At 43.4% G+C, this 19,938-nt stretch overlaps 1 protein-coding gene across 1 annotated transcript; it reads left to right on the top strand.

Moving 5' to 3' along the window:
- Positions 1-231: 231 nt before the first annotated feature.
- On the top strand, positions 232-8,834 carry LOC135620358 (agglutinin alpha chain-like). The gene is made up of 2 exons (XM_065123292.1): positions 232-532; positions 597-8,834. The coding sequence occupies exons 1-2, from the start codon at positions 398-400 to the stop codon at positions 810-812; spliced, it is 351 nt and encodes a 116-aa protein (XP_064979364.1). The 5' UTR covers positions 232-397; the 3' UTR covers positions 813-8,834.
- Positions 8,835-19,938: the final 11,104 nt, after the last annotated feature.

The raw sequence follows: 19,938 nt of genomic DNA, 5'->3' as shown, positions 1-19,938 counted from the left end.
GGGCATAAATACCCTTGTCTTCTTTTATTCTTTTTGTCCTCACTTTCAAAGATATAGAAAGCCCGACGTACCACGATTACGAGATGTGAGGAACATGGTTATGGGCATACTTGTGGACACGTACACCCCGGGGTGTAGGTCACGAAGCCGCTATAAATACCCCCATCCCTTCCCAGAGCAAGGGCGTGCATCATCATCGTCATCTTCTTCTTCTTCTTGTGCACACACACATCCATATCTGCAAATGGTTCTTTCTCTTTATCCATTTCCTGCTGCGCAAGTTGTGTCGTAAGGTTTTGATGCATGGTGGTATATAACGTGATGGTGTCGTGCATGCGTGCAGGCGGGAGAGATCAAGGTGGGAGCGTGGGGTGGCAACGGAGGGTCTGCATGGGATATGGGGGCTGCCTACCGCATCACCAACATCAAGATTCGCGCCGGAGAGGTCATCGACAGCATCGTGATCACCTTCACCCGTAATGGTCTTCGGGACACCGAGAGCTTCGGTGGCACCGAGGGCAAACTCTACGAGGTTCGTCCTCCTCGTCATCTTCCTCTAATTAACACCATCGATGACAGAAAGTCTCGATGTTCAGATTCCTCTGCAAGAGGACGAGTATCTTGTGGGCGTCGACGGGTCTGTGGATACGATATTGGGAATCACTCTGGTGAGGAACCTGACGCTGAGGACCAAGAAAAGCTATGGACCTTTCGGCACCAGTGGCAGAAAACCTTTCTCCGTTCCTGTAGTCTCGGGAAAGATCATTGGCTTCTTTGAACGTGCGGGTACCATGAGGTGGTCTGCATGGTAGGAGAGGTATGTTTGTGAAAAGGAAAGACATACTCAACAAAAATAACGTAACGCGATATAAAAATTTTGTGAGTGTGGAGATTATAGCAGTGGAAAGTATTATGTTCAAAAGAGTAATCTATACAAACACAAGGATTAGATCGTGATGTTAACTTGTGAAAGGTATAGGGATGCAACCATGGATAACATAGACAATCAAATACTCTAAGTTTACGAAGGTTTGAGGGTTTGTGAAATAATGTGTCAAATGGGGATTGGTATTGTAGGACTAGTGTAGACATTCTATTAATAAGGTAGACGATAGTTTGAAAGGATTCCATCCAAAAGTTTGAAGGCATAGAGACCTGATGGAGAAGTGTGAGCCCAGTTTCTACTATATGCTGATGTTTGCGTTCAGCGGAGCCAACAAGTTGAGGAGTATGCAAAGGAGACTTGAGATGTTGATACCACAAGCTGAGAGATAAGATGTCAGGGCTTGATATTCACCACCACCATCAGAGTAGACCATTTTGATGGTAGACTGAAAGTGGTTTTCGACCAGCTTTCGAAAAGTGGGAAAGACGATCGAAACGTCAAATTTATGGTGAAGAGGATATAACCATGTATACTTAGTGAAGTGATCTACAAAAATGACATAAAATCTGAATTTATCAAAAGACAAGATTGGGGTAGGGCCCCAAACATCTATATAAATGATTTTAAATTGTTTATATGTGGAAATGGAAGATGGGCCAAATGGCTGTCGATAACTTTTATTACTAAAACGTGCATCACAATGCATTATAGAACTATGTGATTTAGAAATAAGAAGAGAGAAACTAGAAAGTAATTTGTGCTGAATAAGGGACGAGGGATGACCAAGACGATGATGCCACATATCAACTGGAGCCACAAAGAAGGAATGAACAGTGGGCTAGGTTATTTGTGGAGCTGACAGCCATTCGTAAATGTTTCCTCTATTCGGGCCCTGGACCAAGGATGCCCCCGTGCTCAAGTCCTTAACAAGAAAGGAATCAGGAAAGAATTCAATTAAAGTATTGCTATTTTTGCAAAATTAAGAAACAGAAATAAGGTTGTGTTTAATATTAGGGCACATAAAACATCATCGAGTGTAAATGTAGTAGTATCAGAAGTAAACGTTGTGGAACTAGTATGACTTATAGGAAGGTCGTTATCGTCACTGATGTTGATATCTTCATCGCCACCATAGAGATTATGGAAAGGCAAATTCTAAAGATCAGAGATGATGTGATAGGAGGTACTAGAGTCCACAATCCAGTTGGGCTGGCTAGTCATCGGAGTAGTAAGGAGATTTACTTGAGGCTAGTGTGACGGAGTAGGAAGGCGGGGTCGAGACCGACAAACTTTAGCGGAGTGTTCGATTTTATCACATAGTTGGCAGACTACCCATCGTTGGTGGCTTAAAGGGGCAGGATGCTAGGTGGACGAGTATTGAAGTTGCCACTTTGCGAGAAGTTAGGAGGATAAGGGGGTGTTGCATGGGACCCATAGGATCAAGAATACCTTTGGTGATGTTCGGAGGGTACCTAGTGTTCTTCTTCTTAGACTTATAACTGACTTGAGTTGTGATAGATGGTCCGGGGAGTTTGTCCGCATGCTTCAAATATATCTCATAGTTAGTCAACTTGTCATAGAGTCCTTTAAAGGAGACTGGTGAGTCGCGTGCCCGAATTACAGCAGCCAATTCCTTGTAGTCATCTCCAAGACCATTTAGGGTATGAATGATGTCTCCTCATCATATAAGGAATGACCTATCAAAGTCAAGTCATCGATGATAACTTTGATATTTTGTAGATAATCAATGATAGTTTCCCTCTTGTTTGGTCACCATCAGCTTGGATAGAAGACTGAGCTTGCGAGCACGCAAATGATTCGCCAAGGTTGATTGCAGTTTAGACCACGCATTGGCAGTTGTCATACATGCAGAAATCAATGGAGCGACAAATCCAACAACTAAGGCTTGAATAGCTTTGAGGATGAGACGATCTTGACGCAGCCACAGTTTGTGAGCTGGATTAGGTACTGGACTACGTTCTCCAGGGATGTTGAGCATGGTTGGCGGACAACTGAAGGAGCCATCAACGTAACCTAGCAAATTGAGCCCGCTAGGATGCATAGTTGCCACCCTTTGATAACTTAAAAGGGATTAGTGTTGTAGCATTGATGGAGATAAGCCCTGTAGGAGAAGAACTATAAGTAGAGTAGTTGGAAGATGGACGAAGTGGGGGAGGAAATGAGTGAGAAGAGTAGTTGGAAGATGGAGGAAGTGGGGGAGGAAATGAGTGAGAAGAGTAGCTACTGCTGCAGCTGCAAATCGCTGTGGCTGCAGAAGCTGCTACAGCTGCTGAAGACTACTGCTGCAGTGAAGATTGCTGCAACAGTGAAGACTGCAGCTGCTACAGATTGTTGCGGCTGCGGCTGTAGAAGCTGCTGAAAACTCCTGCTGCAGCAAAGATTACTGTGGCAGCGAAGACTGCTATGGCAGAGAAACTGCGGCAGGGAGCCTGGAAGCGACCATAGCAGAGGAAGCTGCCACCATGACAAAGAATACTGGTGGCGGCTGGTGCTACGAAGGTAGCGGTTTGGGCAAATGGAGGATGGCGGCCACCACGGCAGCGTAGTGGACGTGAAAGTAGGCGAGGTTCTTGCGAGGGCAGGAGGTGGCCGAGCGGTCGGAGAGTTCGGACCAACTGCGGTGCTCCGAGAGGCAGAGGGTGACGGAGTCGAAGAGGCAGAAGAAGAAGCCCACAGGCACCAGAGGAGAGGTAAGCAGTGGCATTGCCCTTTCCTACCGGACAGGAAAGAGGAGGCGCGGGAGAGGAATCACCGGTCTTCTATCTGCAAGTAGCAGTTCTTATAAAGATGTTCTTCCCAATATACTTGGGCGGAAGGAGATCTTCCCAATGGCGAGGAATCTCGCAGCGGTTCGGGTTGTGGGCCAGGAAGCGGTCGCGGAGTTGAATAAGTGTGGGAACATATTTTGTGGGCATAAATACCCTTGTATTCTTTTATTCTTTTTGTCCTCACTTTCAAAGATATAGAAAACCCGACGTACCACGTGTTGGGCTGGCAGCCCACAGATTCAGCCCATAGTGGGCTTGGGCAGCCCACACCCCCTCTTAACCTAACCCTAATTAATATTAGGGGGGTGTGGTGACTGCATTTTTAGAGGCAGAAAAAGGCATAAATAGGGTAGCAACGTGGGAGAAGAAGAGATAGCCATGGGATTCTAAAGAAAAGGAGGAAAACAAGGCAGAAAAGGAAGAGAAAGAAAGGGAAGAAGATAATGACAACGCAGAGAGGCTGTTCTCAATCATCTAGCAGTGTTCTATCTCAGGTTAGATCAAATCTATAGTAGACTCTTGCTGTGATTATTTGGGGAGGTTTTAGATATTGTGGGCAGTGACGTGATCCTTGTATCCCAGTAATTCTCTTGAAATTATTGCTAAAGTTTAGGGCAAGAGATTGAGATTTGTATATTCATTATTCTCATAGTGGATTATCTCTAGTTTGCCCCGTGGTTTTTACCCTTCACATTGGAGGGGTTTTCCACGTATATCTTGGTATTTTGTTTGATTATGCTTCCATTTAATTCCGCCGCGTATTATGGTCTTCTAGTATTTGTTCATATACAAAGGTTATTCGTGTTTATATCCCCATCAACTGGTATCAGAGCAAAAGGGGTTTTGGTGATTTAATTTTTGTATTTGAACATGGAGGCTAGTAATGTTTCTCGCATGATTAGTTTAAATGGAAACAATTGGATGATATGAAAACCAAGAATGGAAGATCTCTTGTATTGCAAAGATTTGTATGGACCTTTGCAGAAGGATAGTGCAAAACCCACAACTATGACAGATGATGAGTGGAAGAGGTTAGATCGAAAAACAATTGGGTTTATTAGACAATGGCTTGATGATAGTGTCTTTCACCATGTTTCTACTGAAATTTCTGCATATTCTCTTTGGAAAAAGTTGGAAAGTCTCTATGAAAGAAAAACAATTGGCAATAAAGCTTTTTTGATCAGAAAACTTGTAAACCTAAAATATAGAGAGGGTGCTTCTATTGCTAAACATTTGAATGAAATGCAAAGTATTACTAACCAGTTATCCTCTATGAAAATGTCTCTTGATGATGAGTTGCAGGCATTGTTACTTCTCAGTTCATTACCAGAAAGTTGGGAGACACTAGTGGTTTCCCTCAGTAATTCTGCGCCATATGGTGTTGTCACTATGAGTCAAGTAACAAGCAGTTTGTTGAATGAGGAGTTGAGAAGAAAGAGTTCTGCAACATCTCAGAATGATTCACAGGCACTTATCTCAGAGAACAGAGGAAGGTCAAAGTTTAGAAGCAATTCACGCATGGGTAGAAGCAAGTCAAGATCAAGAAAAGATATTATTTGCTATAATTGTGGTGAGAAAGGACATTACAAAAACCATTGTAAGTAACCTAAGAAGAGCAAGAAAAAGGGAAAAGAAGTGGAGTCTATAGAGTCAAAAGATAATATCACAACTACAATGCAGGGTAGTGATTATTTGTTTTTGTCTCCTTCTGATGATATTTTTTCTTGTGTGTGTCAGGATCTTAAGTGGGTGATTGACACAGGTGCTTCTTATCATGCTATACCACGGAGGGAGTTTTTTGCTACATATAGGTCTGGAAATTTTGGTGTTGTCAAGATGGGCAACTATGGCACAGCAGACATCATAGGCATGGGTGATATCCATTTAAAGACCAACCAAGGTTGCAAGTTGGTGCTTAAGGATGTGAGGCATGTGGTTGACTTGAAGCTGAATTTAATTTCAATTGGAAGGCTAGATGATAAAGACTATGATAGCAGATTTCATAAAGGGCAATGGAAGCTCAGTAAGGGTTCTCTTGTTATAGCTAATGGAAAGAAATGTCATACTTTGTACAGGTTGCAAGCTAAAGCTTATGGTGAGTAGTTAAATGTTACAGAAAAAGACTTCAGCATGGAGTTGTGGCATAGGCGATTGGGACACATGAGCGAGAAGGGGCTGCAAGCTCTTTCCAAGAGAGAGGTATTACCAGACCTCAGAGGTATACATCTAAACCCTTGTATTGATTGTTTGGCGGGTAAACAACATAGAGTTTCATTTGCTAGTCCTGCTTTGTCTAGAAAAATGCATGCCTTAGACCGTGTTTATACAGATGTATGTGGTCCTTTGAGGACAAAAACTCCTGGTGGATCTGTTGATGTTCTTGGTATAAGTGGTGCACTTTATTTTGTCACTTTTATAGATGATTTTTCTAGGAAAGTTTGAGCTTATGCTTTGAAGACCAAAGATCAGGTTATTAATGTCTTCAAAGAGTTTCATGCCAGGGTTGAAAGGGAGACAAAAAGGAAATTGAAATGCATAAGATCAGATAATGGTGGTGAGTATATAGGATTATTTAATGACTATTGCAGGTCACATGGGATCCAACATGAGATGACAGTTCCTAGTACACCTCAGCATAATGCAATTGCAGAGAGAAAGAACCGCACCATCATGGAAAAGATCAGATGTATGCTTTCACAAGTCAAGCTACCCAAAAGGTTTTGGGATGAGGCTTTGAGGACTGCAGTTGATGTGATCAACTTATCACCATGTACAGCCCTAGATGGTGATGTTGTAGAGCATGTATGGTTAGGGAAAGATGTTTCCTACAAGCATTTGAGAGTGTTTGGTTGTCGTGCATTTGCACATGTTCCAGATAATGAGAGGTCCAAGCTGGATGGTAAGACAAAAGAATATATTTTTCTTGGTTACTCACATGATCATTTTGGTTATAGGCTTTGGGATCCAGAAAAGCAGAAGGTGTTTAGAAGCAGAAATGTAGTCTTCTTTGAGGATCAAACTTTTGAAGATTTGAAGAAGAAGGCACTAGCCAATACTTCTGCAGAAGGATTAGCAGATTATGACCCAGTTATTCCCCCAGTATATCAGGGTGATGAGGGAGATGTGCAGGAAGATGGTGTAGAGCCTGGCGTTGATCTACCTGCAGGACATGTTGAGCAAGAAGAAGTTGGAGAGCAACTTCCCACAGAACCTCAGTTGAGAAGATCTTCTAAACAACGTCAACCTTCTAGAAGATACTCTACAGATGAGTATGTGATGCATACTGATGCAGGTAAACCAGAGAGTTACTAGGAAGCATTTAAAAGTGAGCAGAAAGAGAATTGCTATGTAGGAAGAGATGGATGCTCTTCAGAAGAACCATACTTATGATTTGATGCTACTACCAAATGGAATGTAGGCTTTGAAGAACAAGTGGGTTTTCAGGTTGAAGACTCAAGAATATTGTTCTCAACCAAAGTACAAAGCTAGATTGGTTGTGAAAGGCTTTGATCAAAAGAAAGGTATTGACTTTGAAGAGATTTTTTCTCCTGTTGTTAAAATGTCTTCTATTCGTGTTGCTCTTCGTATTGCTGCTAGCCAGGACTTGAAGGTTGAGCAGTTAGATGTGAAGACAGCTTTCCTTCATGGGGATTTGGAGGAGGAAATTTATATGGAGCAACCAGAAGGCTTCAAAGTTAAAGGTAAAGAGAACTTTGTCTGCAAATTGAAGAAAAGCTTGTATGGGCTAAAGCAAGCTCCACGACAGTGGTACAGAAAGTTTGATTCATTTATGATAGAAAATGGATACAAAAGAACAGCTTCAGATCATTGTGTGTACATCAAATGGTTTGGTGAGGATTTTATTATTCTCTTACTTTATGTTGATGACATGCTTATTCTTGGAAAAGATATGTCTAAAATTGACAGATTGAAGAAGGAACTGAGTGAGTCTTTTGTAATGAAGGACATGGGGCCAGCAAAACAAATACTAGGTATGCAGATTTCCCGTGATAGGAAAAATAAGAAGATTTGGTTGTCATAGGAGAAATACATCGAGAAGATATTGGAAAGATTCAGTATGAGCAATGCAAAGCCAGTTGGTTCTCCTCTTGCAGGTCACTTCAAGTTGTGCTCAGAACAGAGTTCGTCAAGTGATGAGGAGAAGGAGAAAATGCAAAAGATTCCTTATGCTTCAGCAGTTGGAAGTTTAATATATGCAATGGTATGTACGAGGCCAGACATCGTATATGCAGTTGGTGTTACTAGCAGATTTCTTACAAATCCAAGCAAAGAGTACTGGGCAGCAGTGAAGTGGATTTTTAGATATCTCAGAGGGAGCTCTAAGGTTTGTTTAAGCTTTGGAGGTGGACCACATGTGTTGATAGGTTACACAGATGCAGATGTGGCAAGAGATATAGATACGAGAAAGTCTACTTCAGGTTATGTACTTACTTTTGCAAGGGGAGCTATGTCATGGCAATCCAGGTTGCAAAGGTGTATTGCTCTCTCTACCACAGAAGCAGAATATATTGTTGCTACAGAGGTATGCAAAGAAATGTTATAGATTAAAGAATTCTTACAAGAATTGGGGTTGAAATAGGAAAATTATGTGGTGCATTGTGACAGCCAGAGTGTCATCCATTTGTGTAAGAACCCAATGTTTCATTCTAAGTCAAAGCATATAGATGTCAGATACCACTGGATTCGAAATGTATTTGAAGAGAAGTAGTTGCAGCTTCAGAAAATTCACACAAATGACAACGGAGCAGACATGTTGACAAAAACTTTACTAAAAGAAAGACAGGAGATTTGCCGACAACTGGTCGGCATGGCTTCACATTGAGGAGTCATGGGACAACCTCCCTTATGGGCTGAAGGGGGAGGTTGTTGGGCTGGCAGCCCACAGATTCAGCCCATAGTGGACTTGGGCAGCCTACAGCCCACACCCCCTCTTGACCTAACCCTAATTAACATTAGGGGAGTGTGGTGGCTGTGTTTTTGGAGGCAAAAAAAGGCATAAATAGGGCAGCAACGTGGGAGAAAAAGAGATAGCCACGGGATTCCAAAGAAAAGGAGGAAACCAAGGCAGAAAAGGAAGAGAAAGAAAGGGAAGAAGACAAGGACAACGTAGAGAGGTTGTTCTCAATCATCTAGCACTGTTCTATCTCAGGTTAGATCAAATCTACAGTAGACTCTTGCTGTGATTACTTGGGGAGGTTTTAGATATTGTGGGCAGTGACGTGATCCTTAGATCTTAGTTATTCTCTTGAGATTGTTGCTAGGGTTTAGGGCAAGAGATTGAGATTTGTATATTTATTATTCTCATAGTGGATTATCTCTAGTTTGCCTCGTGGTTTTTACCCTTCACATTGGAGGGGTTTTTCACGTATATCTTGGTGTTCTGTTTAATTATGCTTCCACTTAATTCCGCTACGTATTATGGTCTTCTAGTATTTATTCATATATAAAGATTATTCCTATTTATATCCCCATTGCTAGTCATAGGTGCCCAGCAAGCTAATCACGTGAGTGATGACACGTGTGATTTGATACAGAATCTTTTTGCTTATTATATTTTGGCGTATATCACTTTATAACTATTGCATATGTGCATATATATATTGTGATGTCCTTGGATTTGTGCAATGGGAATCAGATCGTGATGAGATCACGATAATGAGATCGATTCACCTTTAAACGCATATCCTAAATAATCCTAGTCATAGGTTACTCGAGAGGGACATCGTGATAACCGGACAGACTGGTGTGCTGTTGTTAGGACTCTAGCTTGGAGAGTCCTAATTGAGAGGGACATTCTGTTAGGACTCTAGCTAGGAGAGTCCTAATTGAGAGGGGCATTCATGTAGGAGGTTTTTTCTTATAGAAGAATTAGGAGTTGTAAAGGAATAGGAGTCTTGAGTAGGAGTTGGTTAGAAGTAAGAGTCTTGAGTAGGAGTCCTATTAGGAGTTGTTTAGAAGTAGGAGTCTTAAGTAAGAGTCCTATTAGGAGTTAGGGTTTAGAAGCCCTATAAATAGTCATGTATTCCACCTCTTTTGATAAGCAATAGATGAATCTTTTCTACAGCCTTTGAGCAGCAACTTGGAGGGAGGAACCCCTATAGAGTTCCAAGGAGGCCGATCCCCTAAAGAGATCAACCTCAAGTTTAGAATCTGCAAGGGTTCTAACACCTGGTATCAGAGCAGCGTTCTTGGCATCTCGCTGCCCTTCCACTGCCATCCATCAGCCCTCCACAACCGCCCAAAGCAATTCCCACAATTGCTTAAAAGATCGTCGCCGAATTCCGCCATCATCTCCACCACCGCGGATCATCCTTTGATCTCCCCGTGAATTGCAACAGGTTCTGGTTTCCTACCTTACTACTGCTGCAATTTAGTTATCCTTATTCGAAAATCAAAAAAAAAAAAACTGTTCCTATATTGCTGCATAAATCTTTCGTCACAAAGTTTTCATCTCTACGACGAAAGATACATTGCATAATTCCAACCGCATAATGCTATCTGTTTGATCTTGCTACTATGCTTTTTCTATCCAAATTTCTATGAAATTTTTATGACATCTTTGACACTTCCTAACAGCAGATTTCCCTTTAGTTTTTTCAAAAAATTCTCAATATAAACCATTGATCTTTTACGTCTCAATCTGCTATACTTGAAAATCTGCACTGTAAAATTTCAACCGCATAGCACTATTTATTTGATCTTGATACTACATTGTTTCTATCCAAATCTCTACGAAATTTTTATGATAGCTTTGACATTTCCTAACAGTGGATTTCCCTTTGGTTTAATCAAAAAATTCTCAATATAAACCACTGATCTTTTACGTCCAATCTGCTATACCTAAAAATCTGTGCTGCAGAAAATTTCAGCCGCATATTGTTGCCTTAACCCATCTATTTGCAATCTTTTTTGAATGAAATTTCTTATACACTTCATAGATCATCTTGGCTTCCATCTAAGATTGATCTATTAAGAAATTCATCTCTAAAAATGATTTTATGTTGCTGTAAATTTTCATCGTAACCCACCGAAATTTTTTGACGAGAATTCTGCAATCGCAACTTGCACCAATTTCCTTGCTGTTATACTGCCGAAATTTTCTTGATTAAATTAGATATCCTTGCTGTCATATAAACTATGATTTTGCTATCAATTCCCTCCTCAATTCTCTCAAGTTTTTGGTGGAAATTACGTCGAGAAACCGTTGTTTCTTCGACAACAATTCTACTCTTACAAGACAGCACATACTTGCTGCAACTTCCACTTATTTCTATCAAACCTTTGCTACCATCTACCACAGATCCAAAACTTTCATCTACAGCCCTAAAACTCCACCAAACTACACCCTCAAACTGCACCCAAAATAGCCACAAAACAAACCTAAACCGTAGCCTATATCCACCGATCTACCAACCCTTTCGACCATCACCTCTCTCAACCAATACATGCCTTTAACCCGACAACAAAAGAGAGATCTTAACATCACAAATTTGGCGGCATATACTATGGCATCTGAGGAGGTAATCAATGCTAAATTCAAAGCCGTCGAGGCACGAATGGAGGATAAGATTCGGACGCTCTTTACCGAACTCAGATTGGGCCGACGACTAAGCATGAAGAAATCACATCAAGGAGAGAGCTATGCCCAATCGCACCAAACCCAAAGATATGACTTCCAAGAGAGGGGAAGCTCTATGACTGGCCCCAACTATCCATGCATGAGAGTGGAATTGCCTAGATGGGAAGAAGGAGACCCGATTGGTTGGATCTCGTGCGCGGAGCGATATTTTCAATGCCACAAAATCGCGGATGCATTTATGGTGAAAATTACAGCTATACATCTTGAAGGGGATGCTATACAGTGGTTTAACTGGTTTAAAGATACTTATGGAGTTCTTTCATGGCGATAATTCAAAGAAGGACTGCTAATCCACTTTAGACCAACCGATTACTAGAATATTGACGGACAACTAGCAAAGATCCGACAAACCTCCACCATTCAGGAGTACCAAACTAGGTTTGAAAGGTTATCTAATCAAACTCATGATTGGTCTCAAAAATAGCTATTAAGGTCCTTCATTGAGGGCTTGAAACCGGAGATCCGAGGAGAAGTTAAAGCGCGACAACCGTATACGCTGATGGCAGCCATCTCTTTCGCACGACATCAAGAGGAGCAATTGAACCATGAAGCTCGGAGGACTAGGGTCGCTCCTCAACCATTAATATTGAAGCCCTCAGCCTCCTGTACTATCGACCAAGTCCCTACACCAAAGAGGTTAACAAGAGAAGAGCTTCGGGAGCAATATGCGAAGGGGTTATGTTGTCATTGTGACAAGCCGTGGAGTCGTGAGCATTGCTGTAGTAAAGGAGGACTACTTATGATTGAACCTATAGAAGAAGAGGTCATTGAACATTCAGAAAAAAGCCTTGAACATGAAGAAAAAGATGCAGAAGAAGAGCCACAACTGACCGAAGTTACGGTACATACACTAGCTGGCTACTCAAACCCGCAAACGATGAAAGTTGGAGGCATTCTCAAACAACAACCGATCACTGTTCTCATCGACACAGACAACACTAATAACTTCCTAAACAGTAAGGTTGTTGTCCATATGAACTTACCTATTGAGAATTGCAGTAGGTTTATCGTTAAGGTCGCCAACGGATGGATTTTGAAGTGTGATCATAGGTGCCCGCAGGTGAAACTATTGCTGCAGGACCAAGAGATAATTGCAGATTTCTTCCTCCTCCCTCTTGATGATCATGAGGCCATACTCAGAATTAAATGGTTGATGACATTAGGTGATATTTCTTGGAATTTTATGCAACTATTTATAAAATTTTACAGTAAGGAGAAACAGGTGATACTGCATGGGAAACGTGAGGGCGACGTAACGATGATTTGCACACAACAAATGGAGAAGGTTTTGCATAAAACATGCAGGGGCTTTTTGGTACAACTTGAGCAGCAAATTAAAGGAGAGCCAATAGAATTTGAAGATCCAAACCTATTTCCTTTGCTCGCTGAATTTTCAGATATATTTGACGAACCGCACAACCTATCTCTTACCAATTGGCATGATCATTATATAACGATTCTTTCAGGCAAACCTCTAGCAAATACTCGGCCATATTAGTATCTATATCTCCAGAAGGATAAAATAGAAAGGATTGTAAAAGAGATGCTCGAAACAGGAGTTATTCGGCCAAGTTGCAACCTCTACTCTTCACCGGTGCTACTTGTACGCAAGAAGGACGGAACATGGTGAATATGCATTGATTATCGAGCTCTCAATGGCATAACCATCAAGAACAAATACCTTATTCCAATAGCAGATGAATTGCTAGATGAAAGGGAGCACAAATCTTCGCAAAGCCCCAGACCTTCGATCCGGGTATTATCAAATACGAGTGTATGAAGAAGTCATACCGAAAACCGCCTTTCAAACACACAACGGCCACTACGAATTTTTACTTTCTTCAACAAAAGGTGAAAAATCTTGGGCATATCATATCAGAGGAAGGTGTGACGGTGGACCCCTTCAAAATTGAAGCAATGCAAAACTGGCCTACCCCAAGGAACATAAAATTGCTACATGGCTTTTTGGGTTTAACAGGCTACTACCGTAAGTTCATGAAAAACTATGGAAAGATTAGTGCACCACTTACTTCCTTATTGGAAAAAGATATCTTCCAATGGTCGGACAGAGCCTCCACTGTCTTCGACAAACTTAAGGCAGCCATAACGACGACATCGGTGCTAACACTACCAGATTTCAACCAACCCTTCGTTATTGAGGCCGACGCATCTGGAGTCAGAATTGGAGTCATTCTCATGCAAGATGGTCAACCACTCGTATACACTAGCAAGGCATTATCTCCCTCCCATCAAAATAAGTCAACATATGATAAGGAGATGCTCGCCATTGTGCGCGCAGCAACGAGGTGGAGACCCTACTTGATTGGTCGACGATTTCAAATTAAAACCGACCATAAAAGCCTTAAGTACTTTTTGGAGCGAAAAATATTATCCCCTGAGCAGCAAAAATGGGTAACAAAACTTCTTCGATTTGATTATGAAATAACTTACAAAAGGTGGAAAGAGAATGTTGTTGCAGATACGCTTTCGCAGCTACTTGAGCAAGCTGAATTTTCGGTCGTTTTACTTCCAACCAACGACTTCCTTATGGATGTTAAGATGGAATGGCAGGAAGATTCGGAGACCAGTAAGATAAAAAAAAATTAGAGGAAGCACCAAGCTCTGTGGCTCATTACAATCGGGACTCAAAAGAATTATGCTATAAGGGACGCATTGTGCTTGTGACAAATTCTACTTGCATCTTCAAGAGCAGATTTTGGATAAAGTTATTCCATATGCAGGGTACTAAATTGAAAAGGAGTACGACATATCACCCACAAACCAACAACCAGACAGAAGTTTTAAATAGGTGCTTGGAGACAGCCCAAAGCCACCCAACAAATATGACTACCCAAAGAGAACTCCAGACCCAGCCAAGTGCTATTATTGATCGACGGATCGTGACCCACTAATGAAGTGCTAATACAGTGGGCGAACCTACTAATAGAAGATGCCACTTGGGAGAACTATGACGACTTGAAGATCAAATTCCCAGAATTCACTAATCATTAGCCTCGAGGACAAGGCTGATTTGAAGAGGGCGGGTCTGTTATGACTCTAGCTTGGAGAGTCCTAATTGAGAGAGACATTCTGTTAGGACTCTAGCTAGGAGAGTCCTAATTGAGAGGGGCATTCATGTACGAGATTTTTTCTTATAGAAGAATTAGGAGTTGTAAAGGAATAGGAGTCTTGAGTAGGAGTCCTATTAGGAGTTGGTTAGAAGTAGGAGTCTTGAGTAGGAGTCCTATTAGGAGTTGTTTAGAAGTAGGAGTCTTAAGTAAGAGTCCTATTAGGAGTTAGGGTTTAGAAGCCCTATAAATAGTCATGTATTCCACCTCTTTTGATAAGCAATAGATGAATCTTTTCTGCAGCCTTTGAGCAGCAACATGGAGGGAGGAACCCCTATAGAGTTCCAAGGAGGCCGATGCCCTAAAAAGATCAACCCCAAGTTTAGAATCTGCAAGGGTTCTAACAGCTGTATACCCGTCCATATGATGGATGCAGTTGGTCTCATAGCTGCTCGTGTAGAGACACTAGGGATACAATACAGGTGCTGATTGGAGAATGAGTTCACTGATTGATCCGCTTACGTAATGCTAGATGGTTGATGATGCCTTATTGTCAGACAGCGATTCCGTAGTCCTAGTATGTGTCTGGTCCTTAGACTTGAGACACCAAGGATGTCCTGTATGAGTGCTCCACTCTTTGATACCAGACTTATAGGTTTGGATGTCCCAGATCTAGTACAACTGATCATTGGGAGTGGTAGTCGACCTTACGAGGGCTATTGAGTGTCGATAGAGGATCATCCACTCTCGGCGTCATGAGAGGAATATCCCATATGTTCTTGCTCAGATAAATCCCTGGCCAGGGTCATTCAAGTTGAGAGAGAAAGAGTTCTTCGGGAGAATCCGATTAGAGCGAGACTCGAGTAGAAACCGTATGGGTCTAACAGCACCATGCTCTATATACGGTCTCTGGGATATTAGATGGATGAGGAACTATAGGTACACGGTAACTAGGGACAAACAGGTCCAATGGATTGGATTCCCCTGTATCGTTTGGGGACTACGACGTAGTGGCCTAGTATGTCCGTAGTCGATGAGTCGAGTGAATTATTACAGAGATAATAATTCACTGAGTTAGAAGGAGTTCTGACAGGTATGACTCACGGCCAGCTCGATATTGGGCCTAGAGGGTCACACACATATGGTAGGCATTGCGATGAGTAGAGGTTCGGATATGAGATATCCGACGGAGCCCTTGTCTTATTGGATGCAGATCCAATACCCACTAGGGGAGGACCCATTAGGGTTTGACAGAGGACCTCTATAAATAGGAGGGATTCAGAGCCTCATAGGCTAGAGTCTTTGCTTGCCTTTCCTATTCTCCTCTCCCTCTCCACCTCAGAGCAGGCCTGAAGTTTTGAGGAGCATCGTCGCAACCCTGCTGTGTAGATCACCGCTAGAGAGGAGGACACTTGACCTCCTTCACCCTCTCCTAAGGATCTGCAAGGAAACAGGGATATACGATCTCCCTAGGTAACACAATCTACTGTATACACAGTTTTAAGTTTCGCGGATTTTGCGCACCAATCTTCGCACGACGACGAACATCTCTTTGGGAATCGGGGATTTTTTTTCTTGTTCTTCCGCTGCGCATATGATGTCGCCCCAAAGATTACCCAACAGTGGTATCAGAGCTAGGTTGTTCGTGCGAATGATTGGTTTTGAACTGTGAGTGTTGTGTTTAGGAAGAATTTTGACGTCAAAATCGTTGACGCAAAAACAAGGAAGGGCAGCAACAGTTGCTGCCCTCGATCTGCGTGCGTGCAGCGCAGCCGAAGGCGGGCAGCACAGGGGCTGCGTCTGCAGCAGCCGGCCGGCGGCCTGCTTGCAGCAGACTTGCGTCCGGCGGGGCTGGTAGCCCGCGGGTAGAGGCGCCTGCGGTCGCTTCTCCCGCGGGGTGAGGCGCCGCAGGGCAGCGTTGCTTACCACCGCTGCTCCCGCGGGCGAAACCCAGAAGATGCCACTTGGGAGAACTATGACAACTTGAAGATCAAATTCCCAGAATTCACTAATCATTAGCCTCGAGGACAAGGCTGATTTGAAGAGGGCGGGTCTGTTATGACTCTAGTTTGGAGAGTCCTAATTGAGAGAGACATTCTGTTAGGACTCTAGCTAGGAGAGTCCTAATTGAGAGGGGCATTCATGTACGAGATTTTTTCTTATAGAAGAATTAGGAGTTGTAAAGGAATAGGAGTCTTGAGTAGGAGTCCTATTAGGAGTTGGTTAGAAGTAGGAGTCTTGAGTAGGAGTCCTATTAGGAGTTGTTTAGAAGTAGGAGTCTTAAGTAAGAGTCCTATTAGGAGTTAGGGTTTAGAAGCCCTATAAATAGTCATGTATTCCACCTCTTTTGATAAGCAATAGATGAATCTTTTCTGCAGCCTTTGAGCAGCAAAATGGAGGGAGGAACCCCTATAGAGTTCTAAGGAGGCCGATCCCCTAAAAAGATCAACCCCAAGTTTAGAATCTGCAAGGGTTCTAACAGCTGTATACCTGTCCATATGATGGATGCAGTTGGTCTCATAGCTGCTCGTGTAGAGACACTAGGGATACAATACTGGTGCTCGTTGGAGAATGAGTACACTGATTGATCCGCTTACGTAATGCTAGATGGTTGATGATGCCTTATTGTCAGACAGCGATTCCGTAGTCCTAGTATGTGTCTGGTCCTTAGACTTGAGACACCAAGGATGTCCTGTATGAGTGCTCCACTCTTTGATACCAGACTTATAGGTTTGGATGTCCCAGATCTAGTACAACTGATCATTGGGAGTGGTAGTCGACCTTACGAGGGCTATTGAGTGTCGATAGAGGATCATCCACTCTCGGCGTCATGAGAGGAATATCCCATATGTTCTTGCTCAGATAAATCCCTGGCCAGGGTCATTCGAGTTGAGAGAGAAAGAGTTCTTCGGGAGAATCCGATTAGAGCGAGACTCGAGTAGAAACCGTATGGGTCTAATAGCACCATGCTCTATATACGGTCTCTGGGATATTAGATGGATGAGGGACCATAGGTACACGGTAACTAGGGACAAACAGGTCCAATGGATTGGATTCCCCTGTATCGTCTGGGGACTACGACGTAGTGGCCTAGTACGTCCGTAGTCGATGAGTCGAGTGAACTATTACAGAGATAATAATTCACTGAGTTAGAAGGAGTTCTGACAGGTATGACTCACGGCCAGCTCGATATTGGGCCTAGAGGGTCACACACATATGGTAGGCATTGCGATGAGTAGAGGTTCGGATATGAGATATCCGACGGAGCCCTTGTCTTATTGGATGCAGATCCAATACCCACTAGGGGAGGACCCATTAGGGTTTGACAGAGGACCTCTATAAATAGGAGGGATTCAGAGCCTCATAGGCTAGAGTCTTTGCTTGCCTTTCCTATTCTCCTCTCCCTCTCCACCTCAGAGCAGGCCTGAAGTTTTGAGGAGCATCGTCGCAACCCTGCTGTGTGGATCACCGCTAGAGAGGAGGACACTTGACCTCCTTCACCCTCTCCTAAGGATCTGCAAGGAAACAGGGATATACGATCTCCCTAGGTAACACAATCTACTGTATACGCAGTTTTAAGTTTCGCGGATTTTGCGCACCAATCTTCGCACGACGACGAACATCTCTTTGGGAATCGGGGATTTTTTTTCTTGTTCTTCCGCTGCGCATATGATGTCGCCCCAAAGATTACCCAACAGTGGTATCAGAGCCAGGTTGTTCGTGCGAATGATTGGTTTTGAACTGTGAGTGTTGTGTTTAGGAAGAATTTTGACGTCAAAATCGTTGACGCAAAAACAAGGAAGGGCAGCAACAGTTGCTGCCCTCGATCTGCGTGCATGCAGCGCAGCCGAAGGCGGGCAGCACAGGGGCTGCATCTGCAGCAGCCGGCCGGCGGCCTGCTTGCAGCAGACTTGCGTCCGGCGGGGCTGGTAGCCCGCGGGTAGAGGCGCCTGCGGTCGCTTCTCCCGCGGGGTGAGGCACCGCAGGGCAGCGTTGCTTGCCACCGCTGCTCCCGCGGGCGAAACCCCCCCCACCCCCCCCACAAGGGCGGCCGCCCGGCGGGACAGCACCGCCTGCGGGCGTTGCCCCGCCAGCAGAACCGCCCGCGGAGGTGACGGCGCCCACGGGGGCGTCGCCAGCGGGCGTGCCGCCTGCAAGCGAGGGCAACGCCCTCGCCCCGTCGCACAGGCCGCCGCCAGCAGGGTGGCGGCGGCGGCAGAAGGGAATTAGGGTTTTGGGCAAAAAGATAGTTTTGCCCCTAAGAATTTGAGAAATTCCAGTTTATGTCTTTGGTCCAAATTATGAAAATACCCTTAGGAATTGAGAAATTCCCTACATATCCCTGTTTTCAGAAAATATTAATTAATTAAAAGGTTTAGTTGATTATTATTTTTATTATTATCTAGTAGTCATATATGATGATTATTATTTATACATGTGACGTATGATGTGTGGACGGATGATCATGGACCGTGATGTGTGTACTTGTAATTATTATTATTGAGGTCTGCGAGCCTCCATTATATTTCTCGTTTATTATCGGGCCTGCGTGCCTATGATTAAGTTGTAATCACATGAGGAAGCATAGCGGGAGCGTAGATGCGATAGCGGGACCCACGAGATGGACGATCGTGATGCATGGAGATGCATCAAGATGCCGACGGAACCGACGAGGACGAGATGGACGATCACAGGGCATGGAGATGCACCGTTGCACACATAGATCTTGATGTGAGTGATTAGGCCTACTGGCTCGGGCCTAATCATATTAGGTTGTGGTCCATGATCATCTGGTGTGATTGCTTATACACACACTAGATATGTACATATATTTGCATGCGATGTAGATATATATTAAATATGTATATGTGTGACATGTCATATTAGGAGACCAAATCATAGAAACATCTCTCGATAATATTAAGTCAGTAAACGTGAGGCAATTAGATTGACCCACGTGGCCTTCCATCGTTATAAGTAGGAACCGATTCCCGGTGTAGGTTGAGTTGGTCGAGTCCCTCGAGACTCACCTATATCGCGATTTGCTATCTTACTTACGACATAGAGATGTCACCGGTGACCTGAGGGCATGGTATGCTTGGTCGAGTCCCTCGAGGGTATATCATCAAATCAAACTCATCTTGTAAAGAAGGTATTGACTTAACCGAGCATCATGGTTGGTCGAGTCCCTCGAGACCATGGTGATTCGGAGGCCGAACAGGAAGGGAATCAAAAGGAGTTGTGATCGGCAAGAGTTGCCTACCTTTTAGGCTTAGTGTAATTGGTCGAGTCCCTCGAGGTTACACTAAGACGCTGATTGGATCCTGATCCCCACTAGAAGTCTGCCGGAGACTTCCGTTTCACGTGCTGAGGGTGTCGCGTGACTCGTTAGTAAAATAGTGGGAGCAGATTAAGATAGAAGTCCATATCTTGATAGTTTATTCTTGCAAAATCTGCATGTTATTCATTTCTGCTGCATCTTTATTTTCAGAAAATGTCACTTTCAAATCCCTTACGTGGCATACTTGATGTCAA

This window comes from Musa acuminata, chromosome BXJ2-8 (assembly GCF_036884655.1).
Source record: "Musa acuminata AAA Group cultivar baxijiao chromosome BXJ2-8, Cavendish_Baxijiao_AAA, whole genome shotgun sequence".
NCBI classification, from domain to species: domain Eukaryota; kingdom Viridiplantae; phylum Streptophyta; class Magnoliopsida; order Zingiberales; family Musaceae; genus Musa; species Musa acuminata.
Note: the sequence above shows the minus strand (reverse complement) of the source record. Positions and strands in the feature narration are given on the sequence as shown.

Coding starts and splice junctions, on each gene's coding strand:
- LOC135620358 (XM_065123292.1), top strand. CDS start 398: ATGGGGGCTGCCTACCGCATCACCAACATCAAGATTCGCGCCGGAGAG. Junction 533..596: donor CCGAGGGCAAACTCTACGAG/GTTCGTCCTCCT, acceptor CTCGATGTTCAG/ATTCCTCTGCAAGAGGACGA.